This window comes from Dufourea novaeangliae, unplaced genomic scaffold (assembly GCF_001272555.1).
Source record: "Dufourea novaeangliae isolate 0120121106 unplaced genomic scaffold, ASM127255v1 scaffold14, whole genome shotgun sequence".
NCBI classification, from domain to species: domain Eukaryota; kingdom Metazoa; phylum Arthropoda; class Insecta; order Hymenoptera; family Halictidae; genus Dufourea; species Dufourea novaeangliae.
In genome coordinates, this window is record NW_015373890.1 from 2,565,803 (window position 1) to 2,584,791 (window position 18,989).

The 18,989-nt window shown below is 31.7% G+C and overlaps 3 protein-coding genes across 3 annotated transcripts; 2 read left to right on the top strand and 1 right to left on the bottom strand.

Annotated features, from left to right (window-relative positions):
• The first annotated feature begins 751 nt into the window (after window positions 1–751).
• On the top strand, window positions 752–2,844 carry LOC107186008 (DNA primase large subunit-like). The gene is made up of 7 exons (XM_015573803.1): window positions 752–908; window positions 1,001–1,338; window positions 1,415–1,642; window positions 1,726–1,863; window positions 1,975–2,353; window positions 2,568–2,726; window positions 2,831–2,844. Exons 1-7 carry the CDS (start codon window positions 752–754, stop codon window positions 2,842–2,844), a joined length of 1,413 nt encoding a protein of 470 aa, XP_015429289.1.
• Window positions 2,845–3,178: 334 nt separating this feature from the next.
• Window positions 3,179–4,411, bottom strand: LOC107187074 (ER membrane protein complex subunit 8/9 homolog). The gene is made up of 5 exons (XM_015575079.1): window positions 4,202–4,411; window positions 3,740–3,816; window positions 3,583–3,652; window positions 3,426–3,520; window positions 3,179–3,350 (listed from the first exon to the last, which is right to left on the bottom strand). Exons 1-5 carry the CDS (start codon window positions 4,409–4,411, stop codon window positions 3,179–3,181), a joined length of 624 nt encoding a protein of 207 aa, XP_015430565.1.
• A 780-nt stretch (window positions 4,412–5,191) lies between these two features.
• On the top strand, window positions 5,192–17,973 carry LOC107187390 (hrp65 protein-like). The gene is made up of 9 exons (XM_015575485.1): window positions 5,192–5,507; window positions 10,110–10,322; window positions 10,445–10,663; window positions 10,854–11,155; window positions 11,398–11,693; window positions 11,758–11,948; window positions 12,206–12,359; window positions 12,554–12,573; window positions 16,407–17,973. Exons 1-9 carry the CDS (start codon window positions 5,313–5,315, stop codon window positions 16,629–16,631), a joined length of 1,815 nt encoding a protein of 604 aa, XP_015430971.1. The 5' UTR covers window positions 5,192–5,312; the 3' UTR covers window positions 16,632–17,973.
• The last annotated feature ends 1,016 nt before the right edge of the window (window positions 17,974–18,989 follow it).

Here is an 18,989-nt window from a genome sequence, read left to right on the forward strand (position 1 = left end):
CACACGGAATTTTTAACGTATAATAGGTATATTCTTTTCATCTCTCATAGTATACATGTGTGTAACGTGATTGTATACCCGAATAGCACCGAAAAGAAACGAAGTTACCCGATTTACTACTATCCATCCCCTTACCGCAAATCTTACTCCCCCACTCAGTTAATGCACCGTCTATATATGCTATGGCTGTGCCTAGTTAATTTAACACCATGATCTAACATCCCTGGTGCCCTAGTGTCTAGTGCGCACGGTGTGCACAGTCACCAGTGTGCACATATGTATGTATACATTGAGCACTCATACGTAATCGTAAAATGAATACAAGTGTATGAATAACAGATTATTGCCGGTATAAATAGTATTATTTCTAATCAAATATTACAGTGTAGTTATACAAAAATGTAGTCTACAATACCAATTAATTATTTATTGTCATTTTTACTTGTTTAAAAAATAAAATTGAATTTCTCGACTAATAAAATTTAAAAAAAAAACGCCACTAATCCTATAAAGATTTATTACATTATATATAAAAAAAATTCAACAGGTATGAAAATACAATTATAAAATAGGGATAATAAAAATATCCTTTTAATAATATCTTAAAAGTATGTAAAAAGCAGATGTTATTTGTCAACAAAATATTTTCTAGTTTGTGTAATTTTATAATTTTTATTAAAAATTAAACATAACATTGGATGTTATTCATTATTTATGTAACATATAGTTTGTTCTTAAATTTTTAGTAAGTATGACGCACATGCCAATTCGACAACAACTAACAGTTAAAGGAGAGCAACAAATCTCTGGTACTACATACCTGCAAAATTTACAAATGTATATCATACCACCATCTGGATACATTAAATTAGAGGAATTACAGCAATGGTGTGTCAATAGATTAAGAGGTAAAAGAAAAAAAAACTAAATATACATAAAAATTTTTACATAAAAGTTAATGAAATTCAATAAGTTAAAGAGAGAAAATTTTATTTTATAGTTCTGAAGCTAGTAGAACAGATATCACTGCAAAATTATAAAAAGTCCTCCAAACATTGTGTAACTATCCTGATTAAACAATTGGAAGATAATAGTCTTTATGATTTTGTACAACTTATAAGTATACATAGTTGTAAGTCCGAGAGAAAAAAGGAACAGCATTTAACAAGAAATGACTGTATATCGCACTTTGTATTAAGATCTGCATTTTCTTTTGAATATGAGAAACGTCAATGGTTTTTCAAACAAGAAGTAAAGTTATTCAAATGGCGATTGTCTCTATTGGATAAAGATGAAATCAAAGGATTTATTAATGTTAATGCATTTCAGTACACTGCTGTTAGTCCAATGTTCATATATGTTACTATATAAATAGTTACTAGTTTCATACACATACTACCTCTTTGCTTTATAGATATCTGAAGAAGAAAAACAAAAACTTAAAAATGATTTAGCAATATCCTACTGTGGAATCGAAAGTATTGATGGTGTCAAATTTTACAAAACATATTTTACCAATGTAATAAATCCAGTTAAAAAACGAGAAATATTTTTAAAAAATGGTATTGCTTATGTACCTGAAATGAAAATGTCTTGGTTAATTGTTTCGGAATTTAAAAAAGTATTAAATGAAAGTTTTACAGTAAGTTTAGAGAAATATTATGTAGTTAAATATTTTTGATTTAATTTTTTTATTATATTTTTTTTTAAAGAATATTATTTTAGTATTCGCGAGAAATTGTATCAAATGCTTATGGCGATGAAAGGATGACAAAAATTTTCAGTATACTTCCAAACTGTATTAGTACTCAATGTTTCAATTATGATAATGATAGAATAGTATCTATTCGTGAACTGGACGAGGTAGATATTAAAATTCAAATATTATTTTAAATAAGATTTTTATATGTATAAGCACAAAAAAATCAAGAATTTAAAAATTAAAATTAAAGTTAAATTTTGAAATTTATTTAGCTATCAGAAACATCTTATCCATTATGTATGAGACTCCTTCATGAAGCATTGAAAACAAATCATCACCTCACTAATGGTGGTAGAGTTCAATATTGCCTATTTCTTAAAGGAATAGGGCTTCCTGTAAATGATGCATTACAATTTTGGAAAAGTGAATTTACTAAAAAAATTAATGAAAGAACATTCGAAAAAGAATATAGGTACAGTTTAAGGCATCTTTATGGGGAAGAAGGAAAACGGGCAGACTATGAACCTTTTCCCTGTTTCAAAATATTAAACTCTACAGTTGGTTTAAGAGACAATCATGGTTGTCCATATAAATGTATGGACTTACATGTACTTAAAAATGCACTGTCAAAATGTGGATTAGTTCAACCAGGTATTAAGCTAATATATTTTTATACATATGTCTCTTTAAAAGAGAATGTAAAAGATTGATTATAGAAAGTAACATTGTCTTATTTCACTATTGATTTGCTATCTAATTTGTCAATTTTTACTACTCTAAATAAAATCAATATTTTCATTCATTCTTAAAGTAGAATTCGTCGTTTATTTTAGTTCAAAGTTCTAAGAAATTATAACTATTTCAGACGTACTATCGATAGTACAACTTTCAAAAGAAGGTCGTTATCTTGAAGCATGTAGAAGATATTATGAGGTTACTCACAACTGTATTATAGAGACGGGTTTTGATCATCCGAACGTATATTTCACGCATAGTCGTAAAAGATTTGAAACTGTGTGTTCAGGCAAGTTTCACTAGTTTGTTATATTAAGTATTTAGACAAAATATTTATCCATATCTCCTATAATATATTATGAAATTTAATTAATATAAATTGATTAATTTTAGATACAGAAGAGTAAAATAATATTTGGTCTGTCATCAGCTCTAAAATGAAGAATAAAGTAGGACAATCTGAAAAATAACATGAAATATATTGCGTAAGAAATTTATTTTTAACATTTATTTTCTTCAGTGACTTAATTAAAAAGTGTATCTATTATAGTGAAGTTCCTTAAAGATCAATTAGTAGTTATACAAACAATAACCACAAATTAAATATTAAAGTTCAAGTGATTCAATTTTAATGTTGTCTTTCATAGATAAATTAAAGACCTATACATACAGATAAATACTTTTATATTTTCATATATTAAATTAGTTTTTATACACTTAATTATGTATTATTAAATGCTTTCACTTATATTTTTCCACAGCCTCGTCTATGATCTTATTGAGTTTACGATTTTGCCAATCAAGGGAAATGTTGTCAAGATGATTGTCAAAGTCAATAAGATTTCTATACTGCTTTGCTTTAAATAAGTTGTACAGAGCATTTGTATGTATTATTCCTTTGTCATATGTGATACTGTAACATTAAAAAAGGAAATATTATTTTTATATAAATAGTAAAGATCTTAAAAAACATGGAATGTTTATTTACTCTGTTACATCTTTCAGCTTCCATTTGCCATCCATGAATTGTGATACTCTCAAAGGACTTGAGTTCATACCAAATGTTATTTCTCTATTGTCTATCTGATAACAGGAAAATGGGTAATGAAAAAGATGTTTAAAAATCTTAATTTTATTATATTTACCACAACAAGTAGGCCATTTCCATAATTTTCTGCTATTTTGTCTGCAATTCTATGAGCAGGCTTATCTGTACTATGTTTAGACAGAAAATTAATGAGATCAGTGAAATATGAAATTTGAAAATTTTGAATGAGATTCAAAATAAAAAATAAAAGTTACCTTAAATCACTTAGATTTTCATTTGCAAGATAATAACCAGCAATAATTAAACCTTTACTCGTAGCCAATTGATCAACCTAAAAATAATATTGTATATATGGTTGTGGCTAATAATCAAATGAATTAAATAAACAAATAATATACATATGGTTAATAAATAAGTTATAGCACTTTGTGAATTAATGATTAAAAATCACAGAATGCCTATTTAAATATGTTTATACCAAAAATAATCAAAATTAAACAGTACATCCATTGTAATAGATGAAACTAACAAATAACCTATTAACAATTTATTATTTCAAAGGTGTATTTTCTTCACTTATGTTTACATTTATTTATGTCATAATTAAAATATGTTCAAATAATTTGTATAATGTAATACATTAAAATAAAAAATCCTATTCTTAACTTATGGCAATCTCAATTAAATGTATCATAGTTAAATATTTAAATATTTACCATAGTCAAAGCAATTTCCGCCATAGGCGAGACGTGTAGGCAGATATGAAACAGTGGAATCGCATCCTCGATACGTAACTCTACGGACTTGCTATCACTTTTGTTCTTTTGTTTCGCTAACAATAAACCATTTAGTGCACAATGAGGATACTTAGTTGCGTGTAATATGATCTTAGAGTAGGCACGACTAGAGAACGAGATATCTGCCATGTTGAGGTGGATCCATGTAATAACAAATACGATTAACAATTGATAGTTTCATTGACTTAACCAAAAGTGCTGTGTTATGTTCTGAAGGTTGGTAGCTATGCATAACAGCGGAACGACTTGAATTCAAGTTTTAAGTTATAAAGTATTCATGAATATAATAGATGTTTTCATATAATAGATCATTTAAAAAAAATTCTATTGTTATGGTATCATACAATCTTACATTTTACACATTTTCTGACTACTTCGTAAATAATAATTTTACCGTTAAATGAGTTTTCTGCATAAAATATTTATTACCATATGAAACTGTCTTTGGATAAAGGATTAAAAATATTGTATAAATGAATATGGAATATAAACAATTTGTTTAAGTAACCGATTTCACATATTTTGGTCATGGGTGTATTGTATTTTGACTGCCATAATTTTGGAAATTCATGGCCTATAACTAGATGTAAATTATTTATTAAACGTGATTTCGTAAGAGCAACTGCGTTATACGTTTGTATATATGTATATATATAATTGTACAATACACACATTGATATAATATTTAAATTAAATACACTATACCTAATATAAATTGAATGCATATTTTAATTTGTTCAGTATATATATTACTTTAGTATAATAAAAATACATTACTTTAGTATAAATAACCAACCAATCATAGACTTAGAAGGATGCGTCCATGATGTACCGGATATGATGTCATGGAGTGGGGGCAAGTCTTTTAATAGATCCGTTTAGCGGCTTCGTTCTCTTCGTTGTCGGACGCCATAGTGGACGCTTCGTTTCGGAAGACGGTTGGGAGCGAGTGAAACTCGTTGCGTGCGAGGAATTTGTACTCTCCATACGGAGTCGTAAGGACGAGCATACAGCCATTCCTAAGCGTACGATGGCAGGAGCCGATTCACCAAACGTAAAACCAGAGCAGCAAAATGTACCTGCAGAAAATAGTAACGATAATCCACGAGAACGTAATCCACCGGGAGGCGGTAATCGCGGACCGCGTGGTCGAAAAGGTGGTACGCGTTTTTCTGGTGGACGCGGTGGTGGAATGGGCGGAGGAAACAGAAACAACGATGGTCCTGTAAGTGTTCTTTTATTTTTTTATTTTTTTATCCTTCCATGTTACAAATATTTCTCGGCGTTCTTATTTAGGCCGCCATGATAGCTTCGAAGTAATGCGTAATACTTTCGCTTGTTTCAGACTATTCATTTTTTTTATCTCGTACCTTCATTTTTCCTTATTAAAAACTTCCATTTTCAATATATAAATTATTAATGTTGTAATGTAAGTGTAAAAGTTGTACCTTTAGGTTGAACCTTAGTTATTCGTATCTCCAAACAATTTATTAGTACTTCCTGAAATGTAGTACATAATTTCTTTAGTACTGTTAGGAAATTTAAGGAGGATAATACATTTACTCTCAAGAAAAGAGTAAAAGCTAAACATATTGGTAAAGGTTTGAGAATTCCTAAGTACATATCTGTTTTTCCTTTCTTTAAAACCATGAACCTTTTGCGTTTTGAACAATAGTTTGTCCCCTTCACAATTTTCTGCCTATGTAAATTGAGTGTCTTTTTAATGTCTTTTATGATCTTAACCCACGCACACCAAATGCCCTAGCAGCGACGCGGGTTGCGAATGTCTGGTCATTTTGACTCGTAGTAATAAGAGTTATAAGTATCTGTATATTTTAGTACAACTTTTGTAGTAAGCTTTATTCTTACTTTTTAAAAATGTTTTATTACATAATAAAAAGGAAGGTACACATAATCTAAAAGGTTCTATTTTTACAATAAGTTTTGGGTAAACCATTACATTTGTGGAAGAAAAAGAAAACAAAAACCCTTGTAGTATAATATACTCTTCATATTACTCTCTCGTACATTCGGATTTTTGAAACAGGTAGTATACACACACTAAACTTTTATGTTTGGAAAAGGAGAGCATAGTATTTCTTATCAGAATTTTTAGAAACTCTTATTATTTTCTTCATATATATTGAGATTACTATTACATGTTAATGTAGTATCTGATAGTGTATCCAACTATTTAAGTGTGTATAAAAATTTCAAAAATTGACAAACTATTTGAGATAGTAGAATGTTTAAGAATATTAAAGAAGAACACCATATTCGAAAATTGAGATTTTTCATTAATGTTTTTGTCTCATAAATATTAAAGATTGCTTTTATGAAAGCAATTTTATTTTACTATGATATGTATAATTTGTGCTTATCGAAAGTATCATTGAAACATATCGATTTTTTTCCAGTTTACAAAATGGTGCATACGAAAACTAAAATGGCGGACAGGAACCATTTAACATGGGAACACGTGGAAATCGAAAATTCTCTTCAGATTATTCCATGCTAAATCGGATACTTTTTAGAGTAACATTGTGGATTTTGTTAAAACTTGGATGCGTTATAGTTTTTAGTGGTATATAAACGCATATAGAAGGGTTTTTGAAAATTTTAAAAATTGATTCGCAGCTGTGTGAAATGTAGTGTCAATCTTTCTTCAATAAATTATAACTGTTGAACTAATAAATTGGTCAAAATGAGCGTTGTGGGTGCTTACAGTAGAGACATAAGAGAACTTAACCTTTTGCAATATCTTTATAGAAATTCAAATTTATAATAGTGGGGACTATTGAAAAATTTGAAAAAAATAAGGATAAAGTCTTATTTGTCCCCTTTATGGACACATTTTGAAAATTGGCTACTTGTAAAATTCATTGAAGTAATGCTGCATCGAAGCATACTGCCTCAACCGGCCAAGCCATGAGGTATTAGCAGCATTAACTTCTATGACTTTTTATATAGCCAATTATGAAGTGTCCATATTTTGTAAAATTTGTCCATAAAGAGAACAAATGGAACTATATTCCGATTTTTTTTTCAATTTTTTCAATAGTACCCCGCTATTATTAAATTCAAATTCTTTAAAACAATTGTAAAATAAATAGTTAAATATATTTGTTTTAACTGAAATAATTTTATTAGGTTCTCTTATTTTCCCACTGTAAGCACCCAGAAAGCTCGTTATTATCAGTTTATTAGTTCAACAATTATATTATTTAAAACTGTATTTTGAACAGCTCTGAAATGAACAATTTAAAAAATTTTCAACAATCTTTCGAGATACGTTTATATTCCACTAAAGACTATAACATGTCCAAGTTTCAACAAAATCCGAAGTGCTACTCCAAAGAGTGTCCCGACTTCGCGTGGAATGGCTCCTTCGACAGAAATTTTATAAAAATTTTCAATTGATAAAATTTATTTTAGTCCTCTATAAAAGCAAATAAAGAAGAGTGAAAATGTACTCAGGTTTTCGAATGCATTCTCATGTGGAAAAGAATTTCAATAATGCAATCTTGTAATGTGTAATTTACTGGTGGTAAGAATTATGGATTTCAAATGTAAATCATAATTAGAAGTTACACATACAAATTACCTTTTGAAATAGAAAATTCTAGTAATCCTTTTTTTTTATTTTTTTGTAAATTGTACAAGTTTATACATGTACACATTTTGTTTTATTAAAAAAAAGGACAGTGCTCTTAAAGTATCTACAAATCTATTCTTTGCGGTCGTAGCGCGTTGAGGCATAGATGGATATCTTACTGGTCGGAATTATTTTGCACAAATGACATAACTTATCATTTCTTTTATGACACTGGAGCTTTGTCACTTTTATAAAGAATTTTTTGTTGTACATTTAATGTTACATGTTTTTGATATTACACGTTAAGCCTGTAATTACTGCAGGAAATACCATGCTAACCATTCAAAAACTACCTGTAAGGGGGCAAACATTTCCCGAGTACGGCTCTCTCAAAAGGTTGGTTCAGACACGTTCAGTAATTTAGTCGAGTGGCGAGTAACTACTTACTACAGTGATTCCTCGATGAATGCGACACGAGCAACGGCGTTATTCCTATCGCTGGGGGAGTCCCCCTGTGGAATTAATCAAAACAGAAGGAAACAGAAGCTATGCAGAGGCTCGGCTTCGGACAGAAAACAAATTTACGAGGGCCTGAAAACCTTTCCGTCTTGCCACGAATGCTTTGGAGTGGACCCGCGTACGTTGCACTCATGGAGACGTTACTGTAGTAAAGGATGTAGCGCATAGAAAAGTGTCCGGATAGTACAGTTGGGTTTTTGAAATCACGAGAGATGAACAGACAACTGAACAATGTTATTAAAAACATTGTACAAATTTTATTAGAGAAAATTGAAGTAGAAATTAACAAACCAAATTGTATATGGGTTAGAAAATGGATTAATGGATTATGGATGGATACTGATTTTTTTAATTCTTGGGAATTGGTGGATGTAATATTGTTTATTTTTAACTTTATTTCTTTCACCGTAAAACCTTGTATATTAATAATTTCGGCTAATTTTCGTATGCAGCTTGTTTTGCTGCTCTGTTTTCATATAAATTATTTTTTATATTCCACAATGATTCATGTTTTACATATTCGCAAACGAATTGAAATGTAACTTCTTTGTTCCAACGCGTAGTCATATTTTGGATAATATACTAATGAACTCGACTAAAAAAATGCGTCCGAATATGTTTAATTAGTTACTATGGAAACTAGTGAATGGTGGGGGAACCCTATTCAACCAGAAAAATCTAACGAAATAGATCTGCTCGACTAAATTATTTCACTAAACAATCGACTAAATTTTAGTGTCAGCACACTGTAAATTGCTAAACTATTCGCCACTCGACTAAATTATTGGACATGTCTGAACCAGGCAACACTGAGAGTATACACACAAAAAAAATTATACGTTAAGCTTGTAAATAAACGATTACGCGTGTCTTACCATGAGAACGGTAAAAGTATTTCTGCTGTGTATAGTCCTCCCCCCCCCCTTTACGAGCTCAGAGAGTTAATTTCGACATTTAACAGTCTGCCGACGGTGCTGGGTCAATTCTGACTTGACTCAGGCTACGGTTATAGTGGATACATTTTCTGACGAATAGGTCCATGACAAGCTAAGCTTTTCACGTTTAGTAGATGAATATTTTTGCTTTATTCGTCAGAAAACGCATCTGCTGTAGCTGTAGCCCCATATATTGTAATACATTGTTGGTTTCTTGGATTAGAGAGCATTGTGTCGCACAGAAACAAAATAAAGCGATCAGGCGCTCAAGGATTAGCTGCAACGCAAACAGTTTTAGTTCGGACGTCGAGCATAGCGTATCAATCATTTTCAAATGTCGTAGATAGAAGCAGTGATTTATATATATGTAAATTATTTAGATAATTTTATTTTTGTCTATGTATTATAAATATGTAAACAAGTAGTATAATTGCATATGTACTGGGTATTTTTTAAAAATATTTTTTTATTTTTGCAAATTGTAAATATATGCTACCTGAATATGTGTGATTTAATGTAAAGATAAAATCTCCTACAGTTTATTCTATAATGTCTGAATAAGCGAATTCAGTATGAGTCACAAGTGACCCAGCACCATCGCCCGGCTTGCTGTCTAACCGTCCGCTGTGCAACTGTTAAAGGTCATAATGTGAATCTATTAATGTCAACATTTTTAATATTTTCTTCTTCAATTTGTAATATTTAGGAAACATTCTTATAAATTTTGTACATTATAAAACCACAAAATTGCAATTAAGAATATAATAAATTATTACAGATGAAGATGAGTGATTCCATGGATGGTGGAATGGACAACACAATGTCTGAAGGAATGGGTGGTGGCATGGGAGGAGGAATGGGAGGAGGAATGGGAGGAGGAATGGGAGGAGGTATGGGCGGAGGAATGGGTATGGGACGAGGAGGTGGAATGCGCGGAGGTAGAGGTGGTCGAGGAGGTGGCGACAGAAACATGGGAAATCGTTCACAAGATGTAAGCATTAGTTATTATATCTAATAGATTAATTATATTTGATATATTAAATACAGAAAAAATTTTAAATGTGTAAAATTATCCTTGTTTTGGTTAATATTTTTTATCGGTTTTCCAATTAGGATCGTTTAATGGAACGTATTATGGCTATCAGCGGACCAACTCATGAATTACCACCACAGGAAACTACAGAAAAAAAGTTTAGTGGACGTAATCGTTTGTATATTGGAAACTTAACTAATGATGTTACAGAAGAAGAAATTCAGCAGATGTTTCAACAATATGGTGAAATATCCGAGCTTTTTGTCAATAAGGAGAAGAATTTCGCCTTCCTCAGAATGGTAAATTGAATTCAAATATTGTGGTGTATTTTTTTTCTTCGTCTCTATAGAACATGATTAAAACAATTACCGTTTGATGGACACTGATAATAATATTTGGCTGCATATCTTTTTCATATGATAAATCGTTTGGGGACAAACAGAGTGATGAAAATTTGAATCTGAACTTACAACGTTTCGTAATTTGTAGGATTATAGGGTAAATGCCGAGAAAGCGAAACATGAATTGGATGGGACAATGCGAAAAGGTCGTGCGCTTAAAGTACGTTTTGCTCCACATTCATCGACGATTAAAATTAAAAATCTTACACCTTGGATTTCAAATGAGTTGCTTGAAAGGTCGTTTAGTGTTTTTGGTGAAATCGAACGTGCAATAGTTATAGTAGACGATAGAGGAAAATCTACTGGTGAAGGCATTGTCGAATTCTGCAGGAAACCATCTGCCCAACTTGCTCTACGAAAGTGTACAGAAGGCTGCTACTTCTTAACTGCGTAAGTTTCTATGATAGACATAAGAAGTGGTTTCCCCGATGCCACGCTTGTTAGATGTATTAAATAATCAACAAGTGCCAATTAAAATAATTGGGGAAGAGAAAAGTAATTCCCAATGGAAGCATGGTGCAATAATTGTTTGTATTGTGTGCCGAAGAAGGAATACAGTTTTTTTTTTAAAAACCTAATCATATTCATATAACGTTTCTGTAGATATTCAAAGGAGAATATATTTGTTATAGTTCTTTGCGGCCAGTCGTTGTCGAACCATTCGAACAACAAGATGATGTAGATGGTTATCCCGACAAAAATTTGCCACGGAAGAATCCAGAATTTTTCAAGGCTCGCGATATCGGTCCAAGATTTGCACAGTTAGGAAGCTTCGAACATGAATATGGAACAAGGTGGAAACAACTCCACGAGCTGTATAAACAGAAGGAAGAAGCGCTGAAGAGAGAAATGGCAATGGAAGAAGAAAAATTGGAAGCACAGATGGAGTTCGCACGTTATGAGCATGAAACGGAATTGCTAAGAGAACGTCAGTATTTTGTGACATTTGAAAGTTATTTATATGTTTACACATAAATTTTGTCTGTTCACAGAACTGCGTATGCGTGAAGCTGACCGAGAGAGACAGAAAAGAGAATGGGAAATGAAAGAAAGACAAGCTGAAGAACAAAGGACACGTGAAGAGGAGCTACGAAGGAGACAGCAAGAAGAAATGGCTATGCGTATCAGAAGACAAGAGGAAGAATTGCACAGACGTCAACAAGAAAATAATTTGTTTATGCAGGTAATTAACTTTTGAAATGTTATATTGAAAGAATCTTTTATTTCAACAAATTTTTTATAATCGTATTTTTAATGTTCTCCTACAAGAACGCGTCTTTTAAATTTTGTATGCAAAAGTTATTTCGTAATTTGATTAATTTTATGCTTTTATCCGGAATAATAGATACTCATTACACTGATAACATTTATGATTTTTAATTTTTCATTTATTTATTGTTTCTTAATAATGCTTAGTGTTGTGTTCCTTTTATATTTAAGGAACAAGCAATAAGAGGAGGAGGAGGAGGTGGAGGTGGAGGTGGTGGCGGCGGCGGCGGCGGCGGTGGCGGTGGCGGCGGTGGAGGTGGCATGGGAGGAAAAAATTACGATTCTGTTAGTAACAGTGATCGGGATGGATATGGTCAACCTGACGGTAAGTTTTCATACTTCTGCAATCGTCTAACAGTGAAATTCGGTACCTTTAATTCTACAAAATCGATGAATCGCAATTGTGTTTGGAATTTGTTTTAACATATGAATTATAAATCATTTAAAAGCAATCGTAAATTATTTGTAGTGTTTCACTGATTACAACGATTTCTAATTGTACATTGTACTTCATTACAGGTGGAAGCGGCATGCCAGTGGTAACGTATCCCTTTATATTATCACTTGATTTGACTTTATTATTTCATGACAAAACAGTTACTTATCCCTTTTCAAAATATTTAATTCTTTTTTGTCTTTCATTCGCATATGTATATCTATATCTATCTGGTGATACTCGAAAACTATTACGTCTATATATGGAAAAACTGTTAGATGAATCGAACTGTGTTCTTGCATGACGAAAGAGCCAGTCTCGGTAACGAAAAAGTTCTGCGAAAAGAAATATAAGAACACGGGGCTTCTTCATAAGTCTTCCCACGAAAGCATGTTTTCCAATGTAGCAGAGTTCTAATGTCTGCAACAATGCCAACCAATTTATCGAATTCCGAGTTTCGTTGCGTATGCATTATACAAACAGTTGAATTTTAATTAATTGGCTTTAACATGTGGAGGAGTCAATGGGCATATATTGAAACTTAACATTTAACTAATTATTTTTTATTGATATTTTCTGGTGTAGAAAGACGCCGAAGTTGAATCACGATGTTTGACTTTGCCTTAACAGAAATAGAAGAGAGGATATTTTAGACACTGACAAAATATTTCTGCAACAGATTTCCAACTTTTTCATACTCCTTCAAACAATACTTATATATTATCCTGACTTTTCATCCACTGTTGGGCTGTTCTGTTGCTTTCAGTGAAATGAAAGCATATACTTACCCGATGACAACTTCTATATTTTCTCTTATCTAATACAATCGCTAAGCTGTTATCTCGTTTGAGTGTATCAGGTATAATTCGACGTTTTATTCTTAATACATCTGAATAAGCGTCTGTTTCGAAAATGGTGTCCTAAATAAGGGATATTTCTACTACAAATACTAGATCGTCTTACCAAGTTGATTGTCTATGGTATTGTTGAAATCTAGGAAATTGTGCAGAAATGATGGATGTATAGTAATGCAAGTTGAAACATCTAGTCTGCGGTGTATTATATATATGTGTTAGTACTCCAATAAAAAATGTTACGGCATACATAGTACCGACTTTACACCGTAATAATTACGCAAGGAATGTTAATATATTGGGGACTACATAGATAGGCTGATTTAATTTAATAAATTTGTCGTCATCTATTTGAAGTCTGTGCAAGAAGTATCAGAACTGCATTATTACTACTGATTTATACACACATACGTGTACAGGGAGTCTTCGAACTAAAGGTACAAACCGAAAGGAGGTGATCCTAACATGATCAAATAAGTTGGAAATGCATTTTCTTATACGAAGTTTCATTTCCGAATAAATTGCTGTTTAATATTTATCGAGTATGCCTCCACTTACGTATGGCCTTACTTACGTCTAGACCTAACAAATATCACTGCAAAGTGTCCATTGATATTCTGATTTCTTGGATTTATCAGTTATTATCAATGTAATTATTGTCAATGTTTATTATCAATGTAAATACTGTTGGTAATTTTCTGGCAACATAATTCTGTTCTGCATATTACGCTTCTAGGAACGTTTTCTAAAGTATTCTCTGTGTGTAATTGGTCGAATGCAAGAACAGTTTTCTGTTTCAGCTGTGTTCGGTTCTTGTAGTCATGTCAATAGAATGACAGAAATTGGAGAGTTTATATGGATAAATGTGAGTTAGTAAATCTGATACAATTGGAAGCCATGATATTGATAATGTTCATGAATACAAAAGTAGCGAAGGTTAATTTATTGTGAGATTTGTTAAGATGAGGCACAGTCGAGTTCGGGAGTACTCGATGCACTTTTAATATCGATTTATTCGGAAAAATGAAGTTTCGTATGAAAAAAGGCTCTATATTTTTGACTAATTTTATCAAGTGGCATGATCCCCATTTTGGTCGTTCCACCAGTTCGGGGAGACAGCCTGCATACAGTACCTTTTTGGGGAGGTCTTTTCACAATTCTTGTTCCCACTATTGTATATATCATTAATTTATAAACACTTTTTCTGGTTTATGGAACTTCTATTTGTTCCGAGGCAGTACATTTTAAGTGTTGATCTAAGTAACATTTAAGATTTGTCAAGTGCACTGTGATGTACGAAGAACTTAGGTATTGAATTTGAGCAGCCCCTAAAATGATAGGGAATATTTAAAAATGTACTACTCTGTGCGTTGTTCTCTGGGCATTTGTAAATGCAATAATTCTAACCAAAACTATATTGATACCTTGCTACATTGGTCTCTCCATATGCTTGCAGACAGGAGGCTCTGTATTCTATTTTCTCTAGTTGCATTAAGGAGTAGGTGTTCTTTTTACTATGGAACTAACACAGATTTTTATGGCCTTTATATTTTTACAGGTACTTAAGGTTTCTATTTAATAAGTCCTATTGCATCAGTACACATTATGTTTATACTATATAGTTCCATAGTAAGAATTTAATATTTATTGACCAAGAAATGCCCAACAGTATCAAATATTGTTCAATCACGATCCAGCTCTATTCAGAAAATATTTTCATTTTAAACATGTAGAAGTTCTATTTATCGCAGTATATCTACGAAGTACTGGAATATTGTAGTTTCTGAATGGAGCAATATTTAATTTATAACAAATGCCAGATTAAGTAATTTTTATTTTCTACAAGAAGTTTGGGGGATGTTTTTAATGTTACTTACATTTATGACGGTCGTGTTTGTTTCTATACCGTTTTCCAATACATCGATTTAAAAATATTCACGGATGATACAATCTTGTGGTGTAAGTATTGCGTAGAGTTTGCTTAGAGGTCTTGATCACGCCTCTTTGCTACTTGTATCAATACTTAAACTTCAGAATTGTCTAAAATTCTATTTAACAAACTCCCACGTTTATGTACTAAATAAGCTATGAGTATGAGTACTCTGAAATATTTTGTAGCATATCCAAACGAACATTTTCAAAGGATTTTATGAACATATTACTAGGTGTATATTAGGATATAAACATATAATCAAGAAGTCGTTAAATTGCTTCTACATACACTACATACACATTGTATACTAAAATTCCGTCCACTTTGAAAATTACTAGTAACAATTTTAATGATATCCAACATGATATTATCAATTCGCAAACTGAATGTTGAAAGAAATAACACTAAAACAGTTGTTCGTCCGTTAGGTGTAAAAATATGTTTTAATGAAAGTATTTTAATATGATTGTAATTTCGCATTCATATTTTTCCAGTAGTTCCAAATGATAATTCTGCAGACTACGTTTTACCATTTTGTCTCTTTATAACCTACACAGTTTCAGAAACAATGAAACTTCTTTAAGGAGTGAAATACACGCAGTATTTTACACATTGAAAAATTATATGCGGTTTTATAGGTCTACCGAGTTCGATGGTGAATAACCATCGTCAATTTATATGTTGGGCATTTGCTTGGTTAAGTAAGGTTAACCGATGTCTGAAAAAAAATCTCCATACATTCGCGAAGAAGTATAATAAATTTATACGTATATCGTTTGTTTTAGCGCGTGTATTTACGCAATCCATTCTAATCTGTTGTACATACAAAACAACATCTAACATTGTGTTTTCCCCTTTCTTTTCTATGTGATTTGACGAAAATTGACGATGACCTGTGCTGCTGTCAAACATGGATGGTCGCCCTGAACCGTGTGAAATGTATTTATGGTACATTCAAAATCTACGAAACACCGTGTGTGTGTGTGTGTTCACCGTTTAAACGGAAAAACCGTGGCACATTTGCTTCAATGATTATCGACATACTCTCGACTGCTCTGATATAACCTATAACTTATTAAAAAAAAAAAAAAAAACTACCGTGTCACGTTATCCGCGGTAACGACTACTCGTCCGTTTTGTGACAATTAGGACCCAAAGTCCTTCATGGATGCTTATAACACTATGGACCGTGGTAGTCGAGGGGGTGGTTACAATGATGATCGTGGGCAGATAATGGATTTGATGGATATGAGGGTCGATATGGGTAACATGGGTGGTGGCGGTCGTGGAGGTGGTGGTGGTAGTGGGCGTTGGCAAGGTGGCAATGATCGAAATCGTCAGGACGATTATCCAAACAAGAGGAGACGCTACTAAAAAGATGGCAGTATTATACATTTAAAAAAAAAGAAACGAAAAGGATTTATATTTTCCGGTAATTCGCATTATATTCTTCAGTCATTTTTCCATAAGGTTTTGCTATGGATCGCCTCTCACATTTTTTATGTCATTGGGTGGGGAGGGAAAGAATACCGGCGAGAATGAGTGGGCAAAAGAAGGATGATTTGTGGTCAAGCGACTTTTTTTTTTATATCTTTCGTATTAGATCTGACGTCGGAAACATCGTAAATCATTTGCCGACAAAGAGACTACTGTGTTTTATGCAGTTTTTATGTTAACAGAATGTTAATGGAAAAAAGTGAACTTGCGAGCGCAATTAGTGCGAGAAAGAAAACGCCTCTTTCTGGTTATTTATAGTACTAAATAGATTTATATATATTGACGAATTCTTTAGGTTTTTGGTAGAATTTTTCTGTAGAAATACGAGACCAAAAAAAAAATTAACGCCGAAGATCCGTTAATGCTGACTATTAACACTATTATATAAATATTCAATGACTCTTCTTATTCAGTGTATAAACCGTTACATTCAACTCATATGCCCTCTTCCTTTTATTTTTTATTTTTTAGAGACTGTTCCTCTCTAAGAAATAGAAACGCATAGACAAGAAGAACTGAATTCTAAGTTTACGGTACCCATACTGTGAACGCTGTCATGCTAAAATATATGTAGAGGCGAAAGCATATTCATTATGTCAATTAGTATTTTAATGAGAAAAAAATCACACGGGCGGAGTATTTTATTTCGAGGAAAACATGTGTAAATATTGAAAACGACGTAATATATATATATATATATATATATTAGTTTTTGTCATTAATTGTATTGTCATACTGTCGCTTTTCATAATTTATCAAGTATTTGATCCGATAGTATCCCAGGATACAAGTATAAGTATATACTCTGAATCGTACAATTTGATTTGTACTTTACAAGTACGAGGGGATAATTAGTGTGTAAGTGAGAAAATGCGTTAATAGAGACTGAAACCGAAGTCAGTCGTCCAATAATTTATCATTCTATAAGGAGGAAAAGTTTTTCACAGGCACACCTGTGTTAAGGACAGTTTTTAGTAACCGCAGTATCAATATTCGTATGTACGTGTTTTTAAGCTTAATTAATTGGTGTGTGACTTCACCATGAAAGAGAGTATAAGATATATACGATCTTTTCATTACTTAAATCTTCATAAAAGTAATTATGTTAGAGTAAGACGTATACCAGCAAAACAATCTGCAACTGTGCTACCCAAACTCTGTGAAGAAACTTCATTGACAAGAAAGTAATTTTATGAATAAAGGGCTACATATATACATATATCTGTACGTAGGAACTGTTTATTTAATTATTAATTTTCATAATTACTGGAGCATTTAGAACATGCGTGTTTGAAGGATAATGCGAAAACTTATCACATAGTACATTGCTTTCAGTATAGGTTATACCCAATGAAAACGAATCAAATCGAAATCTTTTATAGGTACATTATTACCAGGTCTTCGATAGTCACTACACGGAATGAAATTATTCTTCATTCGTAAGCAGATTACATGTCTGCGATACAAGTTATTTGTGCACGAATACTTACAGGGGGAAGTAGCTCCTGCAAATTATGCAAAGTAACTTACCTTGATATTATCCGCCAATTAGTACGAAAATTAATATGTAATACGCCTTGCATTATTTTCCTTCTATAGTTTATTAATTTGAGAATTCTTGGGCTGTGTACTTTTATGAAAAACTATAGATTGAAAATAATAAAAATACGTTGGCGTACCACTTCGCCGAATTATTGGGGAAAATTGAACACGTTGCGTGTATTCATGATCGTATTTTCAATAGGTGATTAAGAATTGTTTAAACGTTAATATTAACGTTAATGCCTACTGTGGGTATAAACTAAACGAAAGTATTCTTATATCAACATATTTATTAATTTAATTTTTTATACTGCATTTATTACTTAAAACTTTTTGTAACGCTATTGAAACTTATTGAAAAGCCGCTTTCAACATTAAAAACTTTTTGTATTATCACAGCAAATAATTTTTCTTCTTTCTTTAATGATTTATTTTCTTTTAATTATTTTTATAGCAATTCCTAATATGTTATCCCGTTTTTTTAGCAATTGACAAGAAGTTAGTTCTTGCTTGAGAATTCAAATATTTTTATTGTATTGGAAAGTGATCTTTTTACGAGAAAGTTCGATACAAATCTTTCATCAGGGAAATAAAATTTTGTTCGCGGTTGAACGTTAAAAACACTGCATCACTGTGAACGATGTTTTGTTCCTTTGTTTATAGTCACTACAAAAATTTCACAATCTTTTTCAG